Source organism: Stylophora pistillata, chromosome 11 (genome assembly GCF_964205215.1).
Source record: "Stylophora pistillata chromosome 11, jaStyPist1.2, whole genome shotgun sequence".
Taxonomy (NCBI): Eukaryota; Metazoa; Cnidaria; class Anthozoa; order Scleractinia; family Pocilloporidae; genus Stylophora; species Stylophora pistillata.
The window spans coordinates 31,202,295-31,227,294 of NC_142529.1; the positions used below are offsets into that span (position 1 = coordinate 31,202,295).

At 36.2% G+C, this 25,000-nt stretch overlaps 1 protein-coding gene and 1 long non-coding RNA gene across 13 annotated transcripts in view; one reads left to right on the plus strand and one right to left on the minus strand.

The window, feature by feature from the left end:
• Window positions 1-11,943, plus strand: part of LOC111342566 (cilia- and flagella-associated protein 65-like) — a 15,139-nt gene extending 3,196 nt beyond the window's left edge. For 2 of the 4 annotated variants that reach the window (XM_088739863.1, XM_088739868.1), the window contains 16 exons: window positions 48-131; window positions 229-283; window positions 452-507; window positions 638-691; window positions 1,518-1,582; window positions 1,906-2,878; window positions 3,895-3,989; window positions 4,259-4,361; window positions 4,797-4,962; window positions 5,661-5,806; window positions 5,896-5,950; window positions 7,030-7,123; window positions 7,231-8,450; window positions 8,587-8,744; window positions 10,141-10,261; window positions 10,751-11,943. In XM_088739863.1, the coding sequence (XP_088595989.1) occupies window positions 102-131; window positions 229-283; window positions 452-507; window positions 638-691; window positions 1,518-1,582; window positions 1,906-1,957 (312 nt within the window). In that variant the 5' untranslated portion in view covers window positions 48-101 and the 3' untranslated portion in view covers window positions 1,958-2,878; window positions 3,895-3,989; window positions 4,259-4,361; ... (6 more) ...; window positions 10,141-10,261; window positions 10,751-11,943. The remainder of the gene's footprint in view (window positions 1-47; window positions 132-228; window positions 284-451; window positions 508-637; window positions 692-1,517; window positions 1,583-1,905; window positions 2,879-3,894; window positions 3,990-4,258; window positions 4,362-4,796; window positions 4,963-5,660; window positions 5,807-5,895; window positions 5,951-7,029; window positions 7,124-7,230; window positions 8,451-8,586; window positions 8,745-10,140; window positions 10,262-10,750) is intronic. The other 2 variants (XM_088739867.1, XM_088739864.1) reach the window with 2 other exon arrangements.
• Window positions 11,944-14,245: 2,302 nt separating this feature from the next.
• On the minus strand, window positions 14,246-22,362 carry LOC148721186 (uncharacterized). Of its 9 annotated transcripts, none has more exons than XR_015993585.1 (6): window positions 22,173-22,362; window positions 19,418-19,495; window positions 19,220-19,274; window positions 17,752-17,948; window positions 17,392-17,536; window positions 14,246-16,444 (listed from the first exon to the last, which is right to left on the minus strand). It is a non-coding gene; the product is annotated as an uncharacterized LOC148721186 (long non-coding RNA). The 9 variants fall into 9 exon arrangements; XR_015993587.1 differs by having other exon boundaries at window positions 19,364-19,495; XR_015993590.1 differs by lacking the exon at window positions 22,173-22,362 and adding an exon at window positions 21,289-21,475 and having other exon boundaries at window positions 17,752-17,919.
• Window positions 22,363-25,000: the final 2,638 nt, after the last annotated feature.

The following is a 25,000-nucleotide window of genomic DNA, read 5'->3' on the forward strand; positions in this document are numbered from 1 at the left end:
GAAGTTTGATTCTAATGTGATCACTATTTTGAATTCATGATTTGCAGACCACCATTGTCCCTCGTGTCGGTTTGGATGTTCTCCAGGCAGACTTTGGGCAGATGCTGGATCCTAAGGCTGTGGAGCAGAAGGTAAATGGTTTCAAAAAAGGGTTTAATTCCTTTGGTTTAGTTCACTGTGAATCAGAGCTCAATTGTTTATTCTGTTTTCTGTGTTTACTTTATACAGACAGTAAACATCACAAATCATACAAAGGGAAAAATCACGTGCATGTGGATGAAAGGTGAAAACTTGTACTTTTTAGGTCATTAACAATTGTTGTTTGCCCATCTCTAGTTTGAGACCTATAATTTAAATTGCAAATAAATGTTACATTGTGATTTCTTCTTGTGTTATGTTTTGCTCCTTTTTGTCTGATAGACACAACAAGGAATATTTTCTGTTTCCCCAGATGAAGCAGACATCCTTCCTCTAAAGACTGCATCATTCCGAGTGACATTTAGACCAGTAAGTTATTTGATACTGTCAGTAAACACTGTCTATGCTTCTTTCATTGACTTGGACTTGGTTCATTTTTGCCTTTACTGTCTGATTCTGTTTACAGTTCAATTTGTAATTCTAATTTTTTTTTTAATAGAATGCTGCTAATCAGGTTTTTAGTGCTGACCTGGAGTGTTATACATTTTATAAGGTGAGGGATTTATTTCCTGTGCTGGTGTACCTGTTAAGAAGCCTAAATTTTTTTTTAAGCTCATAACAACCATTTATTTATTTGTCATGAATTCAAGGTTTCTGATTCAAATTGTTGATTTTGAGATAGCAAACTGCAGTTCTAGTTCAGTACCCATATAACTGATTTTCATTTGATAAATAGAATTTACTCCTTGTTTCCTTTGTACTTGCTTCAAACACTTCACACTTCAGCAATGGAAGTTATCACTCAGAATGAAGAAATGCATGTCCTTGCTATTACTTTTTATTGCAATTTTCCAGGGGATTATTCCCTTAAATACACACCCCCCTCCCTCCGCTTCTGTCGAGAAGGGGACACCCATGGTGTCACAATCAGAGGCTAGGAATTGTGGTAAAAAATCTTATTCTTTGTCAGGCAATTAACTTGAGAGTTCTGATAGTGTCATTAAGATGTTTTTTGATGTTTAATTCTCTGCCTATCAGGTGAAGTATGCCCTTGATATTGAGTCACACCAATAGTTATTATAATATTATTTGTATTTTGGAACTGAGAATGAGAGATTATCGACTGGTTGAAGTGTCCTCCCTGGTGTCTTTCGCTCAGTGCTACAGGTTTGTGCTGAAATTAACTTTAATAAGTAATTTGAACTGAACTCTGTTTATGGTTAGATTCAACGATACAGGGCTTTAGTTCTGTTTTTGTTTCCATATTCTGTTATTAGCTTAAGTGTTTTGATGTTACATCTAGAATTTTCATTGATGAAACATCAATGAATCCAAGTTCCTTGTTTCAACAAAAAAAATTGATTGGATTTTATTTTTAGGACTCACATTTGCAATGCGGACTGAATCATTTATCCCCAGAAGTCAATGGGATGTACAACAGCTGGTAAGTGATAATTTAGCCATTCACACCAAAGCTAAAACACACGTTAAAGCTGTTTTTTCAAGCATGGTTTGATATGTTTTCCCCATTGAAGATTCTCAAACTGATTATTCAGGTCAACCTAATTTTAAGAAAACATTTTGCTTGTGTAAATGGGACAAATGCTTCACTACACTACCCTTGTTAGAATAATGCTGTTCCTAAACTAATGGATAGAAACAGTTTTAGTCCACCATAATGTATTACTAGGTGGTGCCAGTATGATTGTATTCTGTTAGTTGACAAAGCATATGATTAGTAACTTGTTCCTTTTTTGGAATGTTTAGGTCTTTCCAGCCACTACTGTGGATGGCATGTCCTACAGAACACTGCTGTTGACCAGCAATGGGCAGAATCCGATCCATTTTGCATTTGATGACAATCTGTTAGGGTAGTTACAAAACAAATTGTAAGATTTTATCTTTATTTTTCTACCTTGGGTCTGGAACAAGTATGGTTGAAACTAGAGGAGAAATAAGTTATAGCAGTCTGTAAGAAACCAATGGAAGTGGGAACCTTAGCAAAAATTAAATTAAATAATAACTTCTTACCAATCAAGTATAAGGGCTGTACTGGGAAAGATTCACCTGAGGTTGTGACAGTACAGCCGAGCCCAGCAAAGTGTGTACAAAAATAACAGCGGGCCAATAATTCCTGGTGTGGCTTTAGAGCAAGTGAGGTTAGTCAGTAGTTTAGTGTGTGGCAATCATACCACACTGCTTATTTTGAATTTGCAGGCTTTTGCAAACAAAAATACATGGCTTATGACACAGCAATACATACAATCAAATGCAATTTTTGTCTAGCAAGTGACATTTATTTTGTAACATGTGATATATGAAACTTTGTACTGAGTACTTTACAACTTTGTTTGGGAAATAAGCCTTGTTGGATCAGCAGAGATTCCATCTCTAAAACTCAATAATCAGGTTGTAATCTTAGGACATTTTCGATTGAACCATTACTCTTTGATTTGAATCCATAATGGCATGGTTATCAATTATGAACAGCTCCTTGTTATATTTTGACTAAGATTTACCAATCCATTAGTTACTGCTTTGAAATCAATCTTAATTTAAGTATCTCTGTTGTTTTAATAAGAGTAAAAAGTTCATGTTAAGTGGAAAACCAGGTGATTTGTTATATCTGATTGTAAATTTTTGGGGTTTTACAGGGAACTGTTCATTTCAAACCAACCTGTTTAGGTACAGCATCAACAAGGCTGTTTGAGGTCAAGAATGCTTCCAGGATTGCACTGAGGTGTGTTCAATGTTCTCAACCTTCCTAAGTGTCAAACTAAGGCCACCTTCCCTTTCCCCATCAATTAAAATTTATCATTTTTCCTAGAATGAGGAATCTAGTAATGTCAGTCCCTTTTATCATGAACCCCTGGCTCAGGAGATCTGGGCAACTGGCAACCACTCCCTGTGTACCTGACATAAAAATAAATTATCCTTATACATCCTTATCCATAAGAATATTAATGATTACTGATATGTGACGATCAATTCAAAACTTCAATGTCCCCTCCCTCCCTACAGAATAACCATCATCTGAATGGAAGCGGAAGCAGTAGCGGGTTGAACCTTGCATGACTGGGGTGGGTGGGAAATTTGTAGAGATGTGTCCAGTCTCTCCAGCAGAATACAAGTGTTATATCCTTAAATATCAATGTATTTAAGGTAAATACTTCACTAGGTTTTATAGCTTGGCCAATGTGTAGAAAGCCATGGTCACTGTTTTTTTCTTAAGAAAAAAATGGGCACATTTGAACCCTTTTTTTTTCCCTTCTCAGGAATTTGAAGAAACCAGTTATCAAAAGTTCAAATGTCAGGGGTTGTGGGGGGGGGGGGGGAAAGGGGCAGAGATGCTGAAGCTTTGAATTGATTGATGCAGTACTGTAATATAATGTAATTGTAATGTCAACAAACCTTATTTTACCCATCAGGTTTGCATGGAAAACCCTGGACCTCACTTAAAAAGTCTTAGCATTGATCCCTCTAAAGGAATCATTCTACCCAATGAAACTCGGGTGGGCATTTTAAGTGTACTGCAAATTTTTTTCTAAATTGTTAATTGTCTTTTAGGATCCCCTGTAAATTGTTACAGGGTCTCTAGTAAAACGAAACATTTTTGATGGTATACTGGTCTTATATACACGTCAGTTATTCTCATAAATTATATCTTCAATCAGGTTTTACATATTTGATAGAATTAATTGTTACACTGTCATAAGCCCTGTGTTGTAAATAATTCCTTATTATCTTACATTATAGGCTCACACCATCAGCTTTAACTCTCGTAAAGAAGAAAAATAGGTGATTAAGACAAAACTCACTGTCAAAGGATTGCAGGCAGATGCCCAGCAACAGTAAGGATTGTCATTTTCCTATCACAAGCTAATTTAATTATAATGCAACCATTCATTTTTTAAGGTAATTATTTGTTGCATGTGAATCTATGTATTACCAACTGAAGGGACTCGATTGCATTGTTCTCTGTTTGCAATATTTGTGAACTGAATATTTCTCTGTATATTCTTCTTGTATCTGCACTTGTGTTTATTAATTCCTTGGACAACTGCTCACTGGTATGTGATCTTTATTTAAAATGTATTTTGTTCGTATTCTTTTATTTCAGGTATCATTTACTCCACAGAATCCTGGTTTATACTCAGTGGATTATCTGGAAGTGATAGCTCTTGGAGCTACCAATTGTTCAGTTATAAAATGCACTGGAATAGGTAAAGGTAGTGATATGTTTGTGCTTTCATAGGCTCTAACAGCTCATAAACTCAGAAGACTAGTATAAAATGATTAAATAAATTATATATTCAGAGAAATGTCATCATTTGATGTTTATCATAAGGATGTGTTTAATTTATTTTAGGGTGACTTGAAAGGCTTTATAAGGTAGTCCATGCATAGAAAAAAGTTGAGATGGCAAAAATTACATTTGCCTAAAAGTAATGGAGTCTCTAATTGGCCACAGAATTGTTTATAATGGGGTTGAGGTTCTGAGAGCCCAGTGTCATAGACCTGAGTACCCCTCCACTCTTTCTTCAGTCAACAGTAATCTCACATCAATCATGGACATTGTGAACCACACTTGCTCTCTAATCAAGGAAGTTCCTGTTGAAAAATGTTCAAATTTTTCTTAATTTCAATCTGTTCTTTAGGGCCTGAAGTTGGTCTTGACTCTGACTATCTTGATATGGGAGTTGTAGAATCTAGCAAGTTTTCAGCTAAAAGTTTCAAGGTTGTTAACAATTCAGATGTTCCTGCAGCTTTTCAGGTCAAACACTTCTGGATTTACTCTCTTTATTTAACAATTATTCATGAAAGGTAAATAATTGTTTTGGTGTAATTGTTCAGTTACTTCCAAAAGAAATTGGTTATCTCCTTCAGGAACATTACTTCATTTTCCCTTGGTGCAAGGTCAGCTCCTTTGAGCACTAAATCATGTTTAAATTAGTGTTTTCTATGATATCTGGGAGATTAACAAGTTCCATGATAAGGGAATGACATCACCATAAGACTAGTACTAGAGAAAAAAGATCAAGTCCAATTTGATAATTAGTTAATTATGAGCAAAAATAACCAAAAAAATATTCACTGAGTCCCTGTTGCCTTTGAAATCTTTTGAAAATCTGGTAATCTATCTGGTGCTTATTATGTAAGCATAATTGCTATGGATAAAGGTCACTTATCTTAAGAAATTCCCATGTTTACAAAGTTTAACAGATGCTTCCACCTTCAGAATGCATAAAAAATCAGCTCATGTCTTTTGTTAGATGGTTTTTCCCTCCGACCTGTTTTTCCCCTCTGGCTAAGTCCATTGGAGGGAGATCGCTATAGGGCTACTTATAATTATAATTTACAGATAAACTACAGGTCTCGTTTTCCGATTGGTGTCATATTCTTCATAATGGCAGTGTTATGGAAAAGAAATTGTTTTAGATAATAACTTGATATCAACAGATAAACCTTTAGCTTAAACACTTAATTGTTTGTTCTTATGTAATAATTTTTGCTTTTGTTAGTTCATGATTGATTGTAGTCAAAGTGTCTTGAAGCTCGAATCAACTTGTGGTCTGTTACCTGGCAAGGGTTCCCAGGGCATAATTGTACGCTTTTCTCCAACAAATCCAATTACTACAGGAGACTAACTTGTCTTGTGCAAAACCAGGTCAGTGTTAGTATTAAACTGGTAATATTTTCTGTTAGTTTAAACTGTAATCTTCCTAAAAAAATTTTGTATTCATCTGATTTTTTCAGGATCCATTGTTTGTTGATTTGTTTGGGACTTGTCATACAGAACAAGTGAAACCAGGTACATTCAATGTCAATGTTGATAATCCACTCCATCTTTAATACCCATGGTGAGTAACCAACTAAGCCAGAATTTTTCCCTACAATATCAATACTATCAAGCAGAAAAGCAGGGGAATGTTAGTTGGTCCACAACTAAATTATCAGTAGTAACATAATAAGAACTGTATGGCAGGCAGTAAAGAGAATTACTAAAACTAGATATTGGAAATGGAATGGTTAATGTTTGAACAATTGCAATTGACTTTGAATTAATTCAAATGAGCATGAAACTCAGTCTTACATTTCTCCATCATATTTACTTTATGATAACAAGTAGGCTTCTGGATGGAGGTACTAGACAATTACCATAATATGTAACATGAAAAAATCAAAGGCTCCTTAGAGCAACCTCATGGTATGAATTTTTGGTGCCCTTGACGTAACCTGCGATCTGGCTTTCTTTGGAAAGTTTTTTTGATCGTGGGCAACACGTGCTGGCCCAATTATTGTGTTTGTACTTTGTAAGCGTTTTGATGGAGAAAAATTGTCGTAAATTGTGAATGAGTGAAGAATTAGTTAAGATACCAGCAGCTACAAGATAAAATCAACGAAGTTTGGTGTTAACCAATTTGCAGTAAGCTTAAGCTCACTTCATATTTGCGGTGTTTAGGTCTTCATGCACAAAATTTACAAGGAAATATGCAGCAGCAAGAGGGGAGAATTAACCTTCAGATCTTGAGAGTTAAAGTTTTTAAGATATTTAGGCTTCAATTTTGTTCAGAGGAGTTCATACACGATTTACTCAGTTGATAAAATAAAATAAAAGACAATTCTGTGTTTCAAAAGATTTGTACATTGTACAGGTGGAAGAACAATAGGACACGTAGTCCCCTACTAGGTTCATCCACCTAAACCCAACCCACCCATCCCACCCCGGGGAAGGACATCCATCACACAGTAATCTCATGCGTCTCCTACCCCTCCTGCAGGAGATGGGACCTCCATTAATTTTATTTGTCCCTATCTGAGAAGACTAGAATATCTAACCACTTCTTGATGTTATAAAAGGGAAGCATAATTCTTCTCAATTATTTTAAGACCTTGAGTGTTGGTCCGGCCGTGGCTTGAACCCTCGACCTCCCACACAACTGTCCAGCCCTCTATCCATCGAGCTAGCTGGGAGGCGGTCAGTGTAAGTGGCACCAAGCTTTTGTAACCATCCGGTCAGTCTTAAAAGATCGATATGATGATGATTTGTTGACAGAAATATTGATAATGGCTCTATCTTTTTTCTTTAAGGAAGCCGGGGAGTTTGCAGTGAAATTACATGATGTACTTGAAGCCCACAAAGCAGTCATGAATTATAAGTTGTCAATGGATGAAGAAAAAAATTCAATTTCTAGGTTATGCACTCCTTATAACACGTTTTTGTTACATTGCAATGCTGTGGACTTTGCTGATGTCCTTCACAGAGTCAAAACATGTTTAATCATGGACAGTAATGTCAAAGACATGCTTCAAATTTCGCAACAGTTTTTTGTCACTGGAAAGCCAAAGACACAGCTAGAGATGAGAAATTAAAGAGCTGTCTAGAGGTTACAAACATTATAAAGTCAACATCAAGGTTTTAAGTTTTTCAACATGCTAAGTCGGGAAATTCAATACTCTGAAAGCATCAGCTTGTTTATCAAAGGCTTTAAAAAATTCTTCTTTGAATTTTTAGTTTATAAATATATTCTTTGTTAAGCTATGTACACACCTTTTCTTTTTTTTTTTTTTTCTTTCTTTTTCTTTTTAACTTAATCTAAATTTTCATTCAGCACCTTTGATTTGTATGGTTTATCCTCTAGTTAAATAAGGAAGCCTATTCTTAGTAAGCCCCCAGCTTCTAATCGGCTTCCTTGCTGTTACCTAGCTCTTCAGTTCCTTTGATTTTGAAGTTAATTTAGTTAGAATAGTTCATTTTATCTTTGATGTATCATAAATTTTGTATTCGGTTAATTTTTTTACTGGTAATGGCAAACTAAAATGAATGAATGAACGAATGAACAATGATAATCATTAATTATAGTAGAAAACATATTTATGAAATGCTTTCGGTATGAAATAATCCCTAACCCTTTGATTTGACCCTTACATGTGATTACCATCTAATTTCTCCTTACAGTATCACCCCTGAATCACACGTTAAGGTCATGAGAATAGAGGAAATGATCACCATCTTTATTGTTAAAAAAATTCTCCTTGTAAGCACCTTAGGAAATGTATAGAGAACAGTATGGAGAATATGCAGGTGTAGAGGATTAGTAGTGGTGACTTTTGTTAGTATAGACACTGACTAAAGTTGTCCTTCAGTCATGTAATTTAGCTAATTAAAAGTGTTACTGTAAACTTCAAGAATGAAATGGTTAATTCATTAATTTGTTAATTCAAACATTGCATGAAACATTTCTTCCAGCAACAAATTCTTCAGCTGATGGTTGGAAACAGAACAGTGCTCTGCTCCACAGAGAGAGAAGGTAGGTCACCCTTAAAATCAACTGAGTTTCATCATATCACGAACTTTACAGCACAAGTATTAACTATTGTCTAAACTTGCAACTTTTTTTACATTGCTCCTTTTCACATATCTTTCTAATTCTTCTGTGAACACAGATGGTCAATACTCACTATCTGAGAAAACAGTTGATACGTTCCTGGAGCAAGATGTGCCAGTAGATGTGCTTGATGACCTGGTACTAAAACAATCTCCAGAGCACAGGAACCCCAATCCTCCTCTATCTCATTCATTTTCACAAAAATCGTTCACGCAGGTAATTTTAAACATCGAGAAACTAGCTCTGAAATTCAGAGAATGCCTTCACTGGCTTCAGAAAATTCATATTTGTTTGGTCCTTTGCATCAATGGGAATGGTCTAGTAGAGTGGTTTTGAGGTTGAAATAAGTGGGGAAAAAGAGGTAAGAGAGATTAAAAGAGTCGCTGTCAGGCTCTGCAGCTTCTCTTGTGGCTATGTTGCCCAATCATGGAGTGGCATTGGTGTCCACAGAAGCTGCAGGGGTGGGAGTGGCCAGTGGGTGTGTAAGTTTGGGGTCGTTTTCAGCATTGGCAAAATATAAGTTATGAACTACTAAGTGAGTATAATTTAACCTCTAGCATATAAAATGTGGATAATTCAATGAAAAAATGAAATCACTATAATTAATTACCAATTGTTGGAATGCCATGGTCTCAATTTTGGCCACTGTGAAAATTATGTTAATCACTGTGTATTGTCTGCTAATGAGGAAAGTTTTCTGAGAAAACTTAGTAAAATGCTTCTGTGTTTTTTAACCATGATTAAAACAGAGATTTGTGTTAAATGATCAAAGAAACTGGTGTTATCAGGGAAATCTTCATCCCCCTGGGTAATCTAGTATTTTAAAAAAAGAAAAACAGGAGTAAAGGAACATATATGTAAGATACAATGAAAATATATGAAGTTCATATATTTTGAACTGCAGTATTAGATACGTATGATGCATGATCCTCGCAGTAGATAGCGCTATTTAAGCAATAGCGAAAATCATACATATCTAATACCGCAGTTCAAAATATATGAACTTCATATATTTTCATTGTATCTGATTTATCACTTTCACGGGTTCATTACGAATCAACTTAACGGCTTGCTCCCAGTTGGCTTGTTAGCTCAATTGGTAAGAGCGCTGCACTAGTATCGCAGAGGTCAGTGGTTCCAATCCCGTACAGGCCTGATTTTTTTTTCAGGTCTGATTTTCACTATTGCTTAAATAGCGCTATCTACTGCAAGGATCGTGCACCATATGCATCTAATACCGCAGTTCAAAATATAGGAACTTCATATATTTCATTGTAGCTGATTTATCACTTTCACGGGTTTATTATGAATCAACTCAACGGCCTGCTCCCAGTTGGCTTGTTAGCTCAATTGGTAGAGCGCTGCACTAGTATCACAGAGGTCAGTGGTTCGAATCCCGTACAGGCCTGATTTTTTTCAGGTCTGATTTTCGCTATTGCTTAAATAGCGCTATCTACTACAAGGATCGTGTATCATATGTATCTAATACCGCAGTTCAAAATATATGAACTTAATATATTTCATTGTATCTGATTTAACAACCTATGTTAAGTTGTTTGCACGCTGAACTTTCTAATATTGGACTGAGTCTGAGCATGGTTTTTTTTTTTAGGAATGAGAAGACCCTTTTGGGGTTGGAGAAAAAGCATGGCATCAGACTACGCTGGCAAGAAAATGATGCTACCTTTCGAACTACACAGCAGCAATTGAGTAAAAAGAAGCAGGACATTGAGGTAATGAGATTACACAAGATGGCATCAGAAAGAATTTTTCTCTTGGAGTTAAAAGCAAAACATGCAGGTCTTTACTTTTTTTATGTAAGATGCAGTCTCAAACTTCATTGAGCTGGTTTCACCAGGTCAGGATATCATTCTCTGACAAGAGAGTTGAGTGTTTGAGTACTTAGATATTTATAACACAGAAAAAGAATTCTTCCAACTCAGCTGTAATTACGACCTCCACAACGCTTTCCATTTTCATTGATTTGCATGAACAGACACAGTCGTCAAGTTGTGTAGGTTAACAGTAGATTCCTTTGAATGAACTAAAGACTTAGTAGAGTGCCAAGTATTGATTGTCATCTTTCAGCTTCATTGCAAAGCACGACTGAAGAGATCAGGGGATATACAAAATGTATTAGATTATTCTAAATGTAGTGGCTTCCAAGATTGCGTTTTGAAATACAAGAACTTTCAGGTTATTAATTAAGTCTTTCATATCAGATGGCCAAGCCATTGCGATAAAATTGGCCAATCAGATTGACAAAGTGGTCAATTCAATGAATCAGGGCCTTGCCACGTTGAATAGACTGATGAGAGATGAGGTAGTCACGTTTGAGGACATTGAAGATCCAGGCGGTGAGCTATATACTGTGAACTTCATTTTTCAAATGATACCAACAATGTGCCAGCTGATATAGAGTAAAAGTTGGTACACTTGATGTCTTTGGGAGACAGGTGTAAGGAGGAACAGACCTTGGTGAAAAAAGAAATGCTTCGATTTTTCACGTTTATTGCTGAGCAAATAAATGTCATCACTTCTTACTTGGATGGGGAAAATGTGAATGGAGGTTTGCGGTCACTCCTTCAACAGAAAGTTGATGTCTACAAAAAGGACCTAAAGTTACTGAGATGTATGTGTGGAGACTCGGTTACTTCTCCTACTTTTGAAGAGCCTGAGGAAACCTACTTACATTTCAATGAAGTTGAAATAGAAACACCAATCGACGTTGAAAATCTTTATGACTTTACTCTCTTTGAGGACTTAGAGTGTCATAGCACACCTATAAGGGGGTGGAATGATGAGGACTTTCACCAATAATTAAAGTAATTATGACCGTTTCAAAGTTATGCATTAAGTAAGGCCTGATGCAAGCCAGTTGGCTCATTGAGGCAGGCGCTCAACTGCGGTTTCTGTAGCAAGAAATGTGTAAGAGCATTTCTACTCCCCCTTGGATGGGATGCAAGTCCATCGCAGGGTTACCCCCAGCATTAAATTCGCTGGTTCCCATTTATTCACCTGGGTGAAGAGAGGCACTGTGAGAGTAGTGTCTTGCCAAAGAAAACAACACAAGGTCTTCGGCCAGGGATCGAACCAGAACCACTCAATCCGGAGTGGCGAGTGCACTCACCAGGAGGCCACTGCGCTTCCAAAGTTATGCATATTTTTCAGTTACTTTTTAGTGAGGATAGTTTTGCAAAGTACATCACAGCCTTGTACTATTTCAATAAATCAATGTAATTCAAAAAATGTTATACATTCAAGAAAAACAGTTACTATCAGTAGTGCATATACATTTGCGAATTTGGATGTAACATTCTTTTGTCCACTTGCGGTTTGATACTAATTTATAAATTCACAGCCGTAGCGTATTACTAGCTGTAATTACAATAAAGCTGTAATTCCAAACATCAAACTATCTTCCTGGACTCTACAGAATCAACAATGAGAACCCTCAAACTTTTTAAGATATCAAACGTGCCTGGATAGCCCAAGTAGATTAGATACTGATAAGTGACCCTTCTGTCTAAAATGGTTCAAGAAGCTAGGACAACGTTCTTTTTGACCTGCGGGTAGTCCCTTTCTACCCAAGTGGCCTAATGACCCAGTTTCTGTAGTTGAACAAACAAAATCGAGTCCTAGACGATAGTTTTCCAAAGATTTAAAAATAGGTGTTAAACAATCTTCTAATGCAGGGTATATAGGTTATCACTTTCAATCATTTTCCAATTATTTGAAAATGGAGTACTTAAAACAGGCCCTTTTTGCACATTTTATTCCACATTATCCAAGAAGTTACAAACTGGACTGGTCAACCCATTGTGCTGCTTAGCCGACAAGCAACAAAGGGTGAAAAATACTACCGACTAATTGACTGAATATTAACCGACAAGTGGACCCTTCTTTCCCCCCCCCCCCCCCATTCAGACTCTCTGTTGAAATAAGTGCTGAAAACTAGCAAAGTCATAATTTTTAGTCATATCTGAAAATTCGGGGTTATTAAGTGATGTCAGTTATGTGGGGTGTATCACTAGTCACCAGAAACGCGAGAGATAAACCCCGTTCTCTGTTGTTATTTCAAATCTATACAAACTGTAAGTAACAGAAGTCTTCATGTGAAAATTAAGCATTGCAAACTCATCAACCGGTGTGATAGGGCGAGGTGCCGCGAAATCGACCCTGTTTTATGTTGTTATTTTGTAAATATCTGAAAATTGGGGTCATTAACCAGTGTATTAGTGCAGGGTGTACGTGTAATCACTAGCAACTCCCGAAATTGACCCGGTTTTTTGTTGTTATTTTCTAGATATCTGAAAATTGAGGTCATTAACCGGTGTTTTAGTGCGAGGTGTATGGGTAATCACCGGAAACTCCTGAAATCGACCCTGTTTTCTGTTGTTATTTTCTACTGAAATATCTGAAAATTGGGCCCGGAGCATTAAAGCAGAGTGTATAGGTTATCACTCAGGAAACTCGCGAAATCGACCCCGTTTTTTTGTCGCTATTTTCTAGATATCTGAAAATTGGGGTCACCAAACCAGTTTGTTAGGGCGGGGTGTATGGGTAATCACTGGCAACTCCCGAAATCGACCCCGTTTTTTGTTGTTACTTTCTAGATATCTGAAGTTGGGGTACTTAACCGGTGTGTTAGTGCGGAGTGTATGGATAATGACTGGAAACTCCTGAAATCGACCCCATTTTTTGTTGCTATTTTCTTGATATCTGAAAATGGAGGTCATTAACCTGTGTTTTAGTGTGACGTGTATGAGTAATCACTGGAAACTCCCGAAATCGACCCTGTTTTATGTTGTTATTTTCAACTGAAATATCTGAAAATTCGGTCCGGAGCATTAATCCTGTAAAGCTAATCCTGTATAGCTTATCAATCAGGAAACTCACGAAATCGACCCCATTTTTTGTTGCTATTTTCTACATATCTGAAAATTGGGGTCACTAAACCAGAGTGTTCTTGCAGGGTGTATGGGTAATCACTGGCAACTCCCAAAATCGACCCCATTTTTTGTTCTTAGTATCTAGATATCTGAAGTTGGGGTCCTTAACCGGTGTGTTAGTCTGGAGTGTATGGATAATGACTGGAAACTTCTGAACTCGACCCTGTTTTTCGTTATTTTCTAGATGTCTGAAAATTGGGGTCATTCACCGGTGTTTTGGTGGGGGATATAGGTAATCACTGGAAACTTCGCAAGAACAACCCCGTTTTCAGCTATTTTCTAATTTTTGGAAAATTGGGGTCATTAACCGGCCTGTTAGTGCGGGGTGTACAGGTAATCACTGGAACCTCGCGAAATCAACCTCATTTTTCTGTTTATATTTTCTAAATATATGAAATTTGGGGGTAGCCAGTGGCTCACTCAACCCTGTTTTATTAGTCACTTTCTTTGCTCTTCACCCACCCTATATCTAAAGTTATGTCCTGTGTTTGCAGCGATGACTCAGTATCAGACTGGCGTATTTATGACATAATACATTGCAGTTATTAACGATACATGTTGGATGATGGTTGTCGCCATACGATCTCTGAGCGTGGCATCCAAAATCTCAGCTGAATTTCAAAAGGAGGTCCCATTCAGACCTGCCAAGTGTTCCATCTTTGAAAACAAGCGACAAGCTCAAAATCGGTGCGACGTAAAATACCTCATCAAAAAAGTCATGAACAACTGTATGATTGACAGTTATCACACAATCTTTACAATCTATCCAAAAAAAGAAATAAATATTTAATGCTACTAAAAATAATCTCCCTAGCAAGTGTAGTTAGCTTCATAACTGTAAAATCAGAGTTGATTGTTCAGCTCAAACTAAGGTCAAAGCTATTAGTGTCCATCTGTGATTTGCCTTTCTCTTTTCTCCGAACGCACGATTGCTCTCACATTGAATATAATTAATTCAATACAGTACAATTCAATTTTTTTTAAAAAACAGCAGATATTTACTATCAGAAAAGAAATAATGAGAAGAAACCAAGGAAATTTTCCCTCAAAGATGATTTGTATTAATTAAACAATGATATTTTATAGTTGTGAAATAATTTGCAACGAATCACCAAATTCAAAGTGACTTTACTATAGGTACGTTTCATAAGAATAGAAACCATATAAGTACACTTCCTGGTGAAGTACACTTAATATACTGATATGAAACTTGTTCAGTGGAGAGCATTAAAGATAAATGATGTGTTGTTTTAATCCTATACGTGACACGTCCGCAGTAACAATTTAATTTAATTTTTTAATATACTCAATTTTAATTATACAGGTCTTAACATAATATACAAATTAAAGATAAATTAATGATTATTTAAAAAATAAAAAATTCAAAAGATCTGAATAATTAGGTCAGTTTATACAGAATTCAAAGATTCCTCATAAAAATAAACTGCCTCAATGAAGAGAAAAAATTTTTTTACGTATAATATAGTAGCTCAAATAGTATAATTAACATGACAATAATTATTAATTAATTACAAAAATCTATCCTTATTTCCATTAAATTTGTTTTGATAAAATTCATTAATACTGTTCTTAAATGATGAGAAAGATTCAATCATTCTAATGTGTAGTGGAAGACAATTCCACAGGTCTACAATATGATTAAAAAAAGAAAACTTAAAAACATCAGTTCCAAAAAGGCCTTTCCCCAGTGTAACTTCACTATTTCTGATGTTATATTTAGACGTCTTAAAATTTACACATGACAAAACATTAAATTAGTACAACCTTTAAGGCATTTAAAGAAAAAGCAAATAAAAGCAAAAGAAAAAGCAATTCCTTGAAAATGAACTATAGAGTTAACATTCAAAAGTATGCTTAAAGGGTTAAATGACTTTCATCAACAAAAACACTTTCTGGCTCCAGCATAATACTTGGTCTTGGCATTTCAATCAAGAGTGTATTCTCTTAGGCTAATTATTATCACTTAGGTTCTAGAATCAATATTGGGTCATTCTCTTCACTTAGATTATACTATTTAACATTTTATTGTAATGTAGCTAAATTGATCGATGATTTCATTTCCATTGATTGGTCTAATGCGGCATGATGTGAATGAACAGTTGCATTTTGGTTATACCTTTATGGAATTAAATTGACCTAACTTTGATACAGCAATCTAGCCTGATTTCGAACCAGATGGAGGGTTTTTAAAGTTCATTTATCAGTGAAATGTTCAGCAAATTAATTTAATAACTTTTAATTAATCAAATTTGTGACTGCAAAAATACCTTAAATTTACTTACAGTAAATTATTACCCTAAGACTTCCTTCAGAGCTCAACTAAGGCAGATGATGGAACTTTAGACAACTTTTACTCATGACCATTCTGCTCGCTACTTACAAATGTTTGCATATCTAAGTAAAAAATTAGCAGTGAATTTTGGTTTTGAGTTGGCCTCAGTAGAAAAACAACAAATTATTCATAACATTCTAGCAAAAGCCATGTCTTTGAGGAAGTAATTACTGTAACTGTTTTGGTCCTTAACTGAGCCCTTTTTACACAGTACACAATCCTTGTTGACTAAGTGTAACTAAAATAACAGAGCGAATGGCCCCTGGTAAACAAAATGGCTCCCCAGAATCCAAATTTGCACAACACTCAAAGTAAAGAGGGCCATGGGCAGTGCGGATAATGTTCTTTCCCAGTACTTGATCATTATTTAAAACATCACTGTAATTAATTCTGTTTCTTAACTAAACCAGAAAAATTCTATTTCTGAAATAATTCATACATGCATTAAACTGAAATTTACATTCCTTTAGTACATTCCATTTGTAACTCAAACCATCAGTTACATACAAAACGTGGTTGTTTAATGACAACTTCTGCAGTTTTTTAAATACTGTATTTCTTGTTGAAAAGGTCTTGCACATGAGCAATAGTAAATTGCTGATTATTTGCACCTATAAAACAGAAAGTGAACAAAAGCCTTAATATGTAAACAAGATATAAATGGTAGCTACATGTAAGTTTCACATGAGGATTCTATTAAATGGCCCATACACTTCTTTGTGGTTCAACTTACATACATGTACCATAATTTTGAAAAAGTCACAACACCTATAACATTAATGTTTAAAAACTCTGGAGTACTTGAAAATAAATTATTCTTGGTATCAAAACCAGTCCCTGTCAAATAGGATTTTGTACTGTAGTCCCATGAGATGCAACCCCTCACTGAAATTCCTTGTCTCAGACTCTAAGGTAGATGGCAAAATTGTTATATAGGTGACTCAATCAAGACATTGTCCTGTTTGCTAAGATCACAGCAGTGTCTGCATCTTGATCTTACTTATTAACATCATCTTTGATGCAGCTCTTGAAGACATGCTCCCTTCCTTGAAACAAAGTGCCAAACTGTTACATTCATTTTTCATAGTTCTTAGCTTCCATTAATGGACACTTCACGAGGTCCACCAACACCCACAAAAAGGATGTTTTATGTTCCAGTTTTCCCACAAAATGGCAAACCTTAAACAGTGAATGAAATATCTGCAGTGCTCTGTTTGTAAGGGTAACTCATATAGGGTAATTGCTTTATTAAAATCTTAATGTATTGCCTGCTAAGGCAAGGGCAATCAAACACTAGAAAATATACACAATGTACACCATAAAACAAGAGAGAGGCAGGACTGGGGAGGAAAACGGTTGATCAAGGGTTGGTTAAGAACCTATCATCTATTATATGGCCACAATCCACAAATAGGATATTGGCTGCAGATGCCATCTTTGGTTTAAAATGCAAAATAGTACACTCGATTCCATATTCTTAACCTCACTCAAAGTGAATAATTATGGTGAACTTGTCACATAAAATTTCACTGTTTGAAAGCAAATATTGTCTTCTTACCAAAATATTCTCAAAATTTTATGCTTATCTCTTGATTAGTTGCAAGAAATGCTGTTCCAGCCCTAGATCCAAGGTTGTACATTTCACCACTGATATCCAGATATAATGTGGATGTCTGACAACCCAAATCTTCAAGAACCAGGATCTATACATGCAATAAAATAAGGCAATTAAAAAGGTTATATTATCTTCAGTCTTAATTATTAAGATATAGGTCTGACCCGAAAATACTTCTTTTAAATCCCCTAAGGAAATGCTCAATATGAATAACTCATAATTACGGTTAGTATTATTAATGTTTTTTGAAGGTAGGCATCTTAACTCTATCAGGGTGAACATACACAGCTGTATTAATAGTACCTCTTCCAAAAGTTTCTTTCTGTGTCTATCAATTAGTTTTCTTTTCTGCTCCTCCGTGAGTTCTGATACTTTGACATTTAATTCTTTATTAACTTTTGCAGAATCCACAAACTTTTTTTTCTCCATGTCACTTCTTTCTCACCACTTTTCAGATGCTTTCTTATTCTTCTGTTGGTAGGTAAGACCTTTACATTCATCTGCAACTCAGTAAAAGAACATATATGATTCATGAAAAATATATGACCAAGTGCACTAATCACATGCATTGATGTCAGTCAAGACCACATTACAGCCACATAACACTTACTGATTACTAAATTAAAGATCAGTCATTTCCCAACAATGAGCTATCAACACATTGATGATTCAAAATAATTATAAATTGTATTGTGATCTGCAATAAAGCCTACATTTGACCACTTGAAAAATGTCAAGGTATCAATGAAAGGCCTGTTTCCTTTCCAAAACTTCATGCAAGCTAGAGCAGTTCTGAAAAGAATGTCTGAGTGAGAAAACAATTACTTTTATAGGCTACAATAACACAAATCAAAACCATTGTTCCTAATATTAATAGCTATGATGTCAAGCAGTAGCAATACTTAATCATGACATTACGCGTTATACAACATAATGGGTTGTAGGCAACTGACATTACTTACAACCCATTATACAGGTTTTAGTCATTTGTCAGGCAGTGCTGGATCAACTTGTATTGGTATGCATGTATACACGTATTTGTCCTGAGACCCCCTCCTATCTGGAAGAGAGTCTAGAGTAGACATACAGGATAGCCCCTTCAGTGTTGTAAACACTGGTATCAATGGGGGTCCTGTTTACCACCCATCCCACCCCAAGGGAGGACATCCATCACACAGTATTCTGGTGCGTGGGAAATTAACGTCTCCTGCCCCTAACGCTGCAGGAGACAGGACCTCCATTTCATTGTCCCTATCCAAGAAAACTAGAATATCTAAACATTTCTTTATGTTATAGAAAGGTAGCATATCTTTCTCAACTATTTTAAGCCCCTGAGTGTTGGTCCGGCCGGGGCTCAAACCCTTGACCTCCTGCACAAACATTGTGCATTTACAAGAACTCATAACCATTACATTAAACAGTAAACTTTGAATTAATTTGAGAAATTTGTGATCCTTACAGTGTTGCTATCGATTTACATGTGAGTATAGTGTACATAAAAACAAACATGAAACCAAAAACTCAGGTTTGACAAGGAATGTAGATAATAGCTGGAAGCCAGGGGGAAATAGGCAGCTGTGCACTTGATTTTCCAGGCTGGAAAACTATCTAGGGTCTTAACAATCTGTAGTAATGGATTGTTATAAACCTGTCTGTGAACTGTCAATTTCCGTCTTTTAACGATATCGTCTTTATCCCTGCTTTAAAAAGTATTTGAATCCAGGGCCATACCTACAGCTGTATTTAATGCTAATTCCTACTTATAACTTACATTAAGCCACAACTGACTGCACCTATACAATGTAGTAAGTATGGATAAAACAGGACTGAAATGAAAAATAATGACAATATCAGCATTGTAAGAAAATGACTGAGTATCTGTAAATCAAATATATTTTCCTTCTAATACAAGTACCTGTTTTAAAGAATTCAGCACAAAATAAATTGTAAGAATTTGGTCCTTAGACACCTTTGAATCTTTTTAATGTGGCATCTGCAGAAGAAGATGATACTTGTGGCCTTTTTCTTTTCTGATTCCCGACCACTTCTGCAAAAATCATTCAGTGTAAGTGTTATATTACTCATTATGCTAAAATTAGTAATAATTATCACTGATGACAGCTGAATAAACATGCATAAACTATTTTTAATTATATTAATTTTGATCAAAGACCATAAAAGTGTTATCATGAGGAAAAAGGAAGAGGAGAGGAGAAAGAGGAGGTATGCATCAGAACTATTGAGAAATACTGCAATAATGCCTTGCCACTAGTTACAGTATTCGTACATGCTTGAATATAGTATCTAATATGCTTTAGACAACAGACAGAGGGAGCAGAGTTGGCGTAGTGGTGAGAGTGCTCGCCTTCCACCAATGTGTTCTGGGTATTATTCCTGGACCCTGCATCGTAAGTGGATTGAGTTAGTTGGTTCTCTACTCTGCTCTGAGAGGTTTTTCTCCGGGTACTCCAGTTTTCCCCTCTCCTCAAAAACCATAATCATTTGAATTTACCTCATTTACAGTTTATTTGGATTTATACACAACCCCACAGGCTGTTCAGCTCTAAACACTATCGTGTCTAAATAAAGGTGTTATTATCAGGGGTTTCAATAACAATACTTATAAGCGGCCACTGAAGGTCTAATTGACAGCTGTGACCACTAAAATCACTTTTTATTTTCACTAATGAAATCCAAACAGATGGCAGGAAGAGGTCCTACAGGTACCGGTAGACCGCCGGTAACCGCTCTTTATGGAAACTCCTTTATCATTATTATTATTATTATTATTATTATTATTATTATTATTATTATTATTAGACCTACAACAGCCACCCTCTACTTCTTCCTAACCTAGGATAAACCGAACCTTGCTTTGACAAAATGAGCTTGTGGGTTTGCATAATAAAAACACTAATAATAATAATACAACTATCTTAAATTCGTACAGTTGTAGTCAAACAAAACAAAACAAAACAAATAAAAAAAAATTTTATTCATTAATTACAAATTATAATTTCATGTTGGCTTCCACCCGCATGTAGAAGAGCCTAATCGAGACAGGAAGTGACACGCAAGTTTATTGGAAAAGACGAAAAATATTTTACAAACAATACCAGCTGTTGCCAAATTTAATGATGGTATCAGTCAAAAATATTATTATGATACAAGTGTAAGACGGCCAAAACGGTCGACGTAAGAACAAAAGATCCGAGGGAAGATTTACAAGTTTATTACACAGCAAATAAATGCAACGGTACAATAAAAAAAACGGGAACGAGTGACACTAAACAATAAATAAGAAAACAAAGTTCCAATGAGCCAAATGATGTAGCAAGATTAAAATGACTTAGGAAAAAGTACTTAACAGTAAAAGATAACCTACAGACAGAAATAATTCAGTAAAGAAAGGAAACAAACAAAGTACTTGAAAACAGGAAATTGTGTGACAGAAACTATCAAAAATAGTGATTGCTACACCAGGCATGAATTCAACAAAGATTACAAGCTAGGCTTAATATTACAACTTGAGCTAATACAGTATAAAACAGTGAAAGGAGAAAATGAAATTACTAGTGTAATGAACCCATAATTTGGTTCTGAAAACACAGGAATCATAGCAACAATGAATTGGAAGCAGGTAAGCAAAATATTACAGCTGCTAAACGAAAACAATTGAAGTTCATATAGCAGAGAAAATAAATAAGATACAGTAGTAAGATAAAAAGAGTATGTGGCTAAACTAAGCAAATTCTAACCCGAAAATCACTACAAAAATACAATGGAAACAACTACATGCTAAGCTTAGGGCTCAAACAAACATAAAATACTGAAACATACCAAAAGCTAGTATAGCTTAGAATCCGCTTTAAAGACACTCTCAGGAAGGCAACAAATCAACTGAACTCACCGAGCAAACAGTTGTAACTTATAGTAAAATACAGGAAAAGGTAAAAATAACTTAAAACCAAATTTGGGCTAGGAGCGATTAATTAAACAGGAATTACATAAGGGAAATCGGCAATTAAACAGGAATTACATAAGGGAAATCGGCAATTAAACAGGAATTACATAAGGGAAATCGGCAGTTAAAGGAATAATACAATTAACACATTACTAACAGAATTAACACATTACTAACAAATCGCTAAAATTCCATAGAATAGAATAAACAGAACAAACATGTTTTAAGTAGGAAATAAGCCTAAGTGACTCTGTCACACAAGAATGGCAACGTGGATAACACAGAAAGTAAAAGTCAAATCGTGTTTCAGAGCTGTCTAAATTTTAATTAATTGGTGCATAATTTCGGTGACGGCCAATGTAGTCATCAGATTTCAATAAAACTTCCGCGTTAATTTATTGGATGTTCTCTTTGCATATGATCTTCTTATGTTTTTAATGTTTTCAAATAAAAACCTTAAATTTTAGAAATCGATGGATTACCTTGAAATGCAAATACACATGTATGATGAACGTGAATGATCTTGAGCTTGAGTAATTAAAGCAGAGTTAACTGTCTGATAGTATAGAAACTGTACCTCATCACGATCTAAATAACATCCAATTAACTTTAAGCGTTAGGCTATTATTGACATATAAATGCATCTACGATGTATACGAATTGCTAGTTTTGTTTGATTTGTGGAATTATTGAGATAAAATGCGGCACAACCTGGTATAAAGCTACAGCCGAGGTTAACCAAATGATTTAATAAGCTTACCTGGACTTGTGCCTTCGTCAAACCAGTGTCCGTTGACGCTTTTAAAACCATCTCCTTGTACATGGTTGCCGTTCCAACCATCCCTCCTGCAAAAAACCGCTCTAAAATACCTCTCTGTTCATCTGAGATACGAGTACGTTTCGCCAATGTATTTCCTCACGAAGAAAAACCACTATCTCGCTGAAGGCTTACCAGACGGCATGTTGTGGAATTTGTTACTCGCGGGCGAACGTGGATTATTCCATAAAGCGATTTCATTGGCTGCTCCAGACAATGCCTCAAATAAGCGGCATAAGACGGCTCAGATGGCCCAGACGATCATTTCACTTGGGTACTACCCACATTCTCAATTGAGAAATACCGGGTGTTACGCTATGAGAAAATGTGACACGGGTGCTTCAAACTGGCATTTTCGTTTACTGATAAAATGAGTTGCAGAGAAAAGATGTGAACTCTGCAACAGCATTGCTTGTCGTTCTCCTCATAGGGATATCTACAGCTCGTTCATAGCTATAGTAAGAGTACACTGTGACTTCAACAGACGATCCAGAAAACAGGAAACAGTAATTATACCTCTTCTTGCCTGTTCAAGGCGGATTGAGAGCAATTGGGCATTCATTCCGCATCAGCCACGCTCTATAATGTTTCGTCATATAATGCATTGCTAGCTTTGGACCCGACCTTATTTGAGGGGGATAGATCACTATTTGGCTACCTTCTTGGAAAAGAATACTAAATAACTAACTAGTTGAGTTGATTTTTCAAAGCCACTGTTTCCAGATGTGAGCTTTTTTCGGACTGCTGCCGGGAAAAGGTGCGTGCGAAAAATATGAACGTGCTCCGTGAGTCGTAGTCTTACAACCGGCACGAGTAACTTAACAAGGCACAGAAGCCTCTGGAGAAGAAGTAGTCTAAATATAAAGATTTCGAACGTTGGCTTTTACAAATATTTCAGCGAAAGTTGTGGTTTTGCAGGTTTGACCCTTATAAAACTTCCTTTAAATAAACAAATATTCGAACACAACACTTTTCTTTGTCGCACATCTGCAGTGATGTATTATGGGCTATGCCCTTTGCAGATCTTTCGCTTTTTTTTATACCTAAAATGAGCTTTATCGATATCCCCCGAAGTACCATAAACATTCAATTATGATACATTAAATTATGATAGGAGTTAGATAACTGTTTGCTCCTGTTTCGTATATGTAACAGACGACCTTAGTTCTTGAAACCACTTGCTTCATAGTCCAATTTTTTATTTTTGCGTTTTATCTCAGTAGTCGTCATTTGGAATTAATTAGCGTTATTCTGCACGTGAGAATCATGTTTCTGAACTAGCAACATTGCGCTTACATTTGGTTCACGGTTCGGTTATATCCTCGGAGACCCAGGGGCTGAGTCGATTTCAAGTATGGGCATGAAGAGCCCCTGGGGACATTGTCTTACAAGACTAGTTCTAAACGGTCGCAGTCGTTCTGCTATCTGATTGGTGCCAGAAAATCTTTGTGTTTTTCTGCCCTATCAGAGTAAGGTGTACTTTAGAAACCTTTCGTGTGTTTTAACACGGACATATATCCTGGTAGCTCAGTTGCTCGCTATGTTTGTTTGGACCGTGCGACGGAGATTTGCTTGAAGTGAAAAGTTTCCGTCTCAACAAACAATGTAAGAGAAATCGATCATATTGTCCGCGAAAATTTTTACCAGAAATTATACTGAATAGTATCACAGGTATCACTAGAGAACGTGTTTTCAAGTTTGCGAGGTTTGTATACAACACGATGGTTGCAGTCATTGATATGTCGCTTTAAACGTTAGACGAGATTTAAGCTTAAATCTTTCTAGATTTTTTACATAATTTGCTATGACTGAAACTTTGCCAATCCCGTGAAGTTATTTCGTCGCACGGGCCACGCAGGTATGTCGAGCAACTGGTACTAGCGTATCTTTCCGTGCGTGCCAAAATCTAATCCAATCTACGCTTGAAAAAAAAGAAAAGCTAAGCGTGGAAACTGTTGTTTATTAGATGTGGGTAGATGACCCTGTACTACTAAGCTGACATTTGCAATAAAGCAAACCCGCCCTTTCCATCCAATATTTCTTGGTCTTTGGTTTTGTTTTTCCCATTGAAAGCAGCATCGGATCGATTCCCAATGATCAAAGGTATTTAACTTGGTCTTCAACAATCGACAGAAGAGGTGAAATGACAATGACCAAGGGACTAGAAGAGAATCCGTGGTCTTCCCAGCTCAAGAATTTCAACACTGTAGGCAGCAGTTGAAAGATTAAACTCTTTCCAAACCACTTCGGTAACTGCCCGAAAACATCTCTCCTCACGATGTTCTCGTTAATAATTTTTTGTGAAGGTGTAGTCTGATCGTCCGGGTGAGTGTAGTCCTGAGAAGGACTGTTGTCGGTGGTAGTGACTGACGTTTCGACAACCTGTGCTGAAGTCATCATCAGAGTCAAGTGAATGATTGTTGATCATCCACTTGACAATCATTCACTCGACTCTGATGATGACTTCCGCACAGGTTGTCGAAACGTCAGTCACTACCACCGACAACAGTCCTTCGCAGGACTACACTCACCCGGACGATCAGACGACACCTTCACATGTTACCCCCGGGTTCAAACCATTTACTGCATTAATAATTTTTTGTTCAGATTTTAATTAGCTAACCGGAGACACAGCTAAGCTTTCTCTTAGCGCTTGCTGGAGGTCGTCTACGAACTTAACGTTCTCTGCAACCTTGGCCCTATTGTGAACGATTTTACTACAAAGCGAAGATTAGATTTTGGCGCGCACAGAAAACAGAAAGCTACGTAGG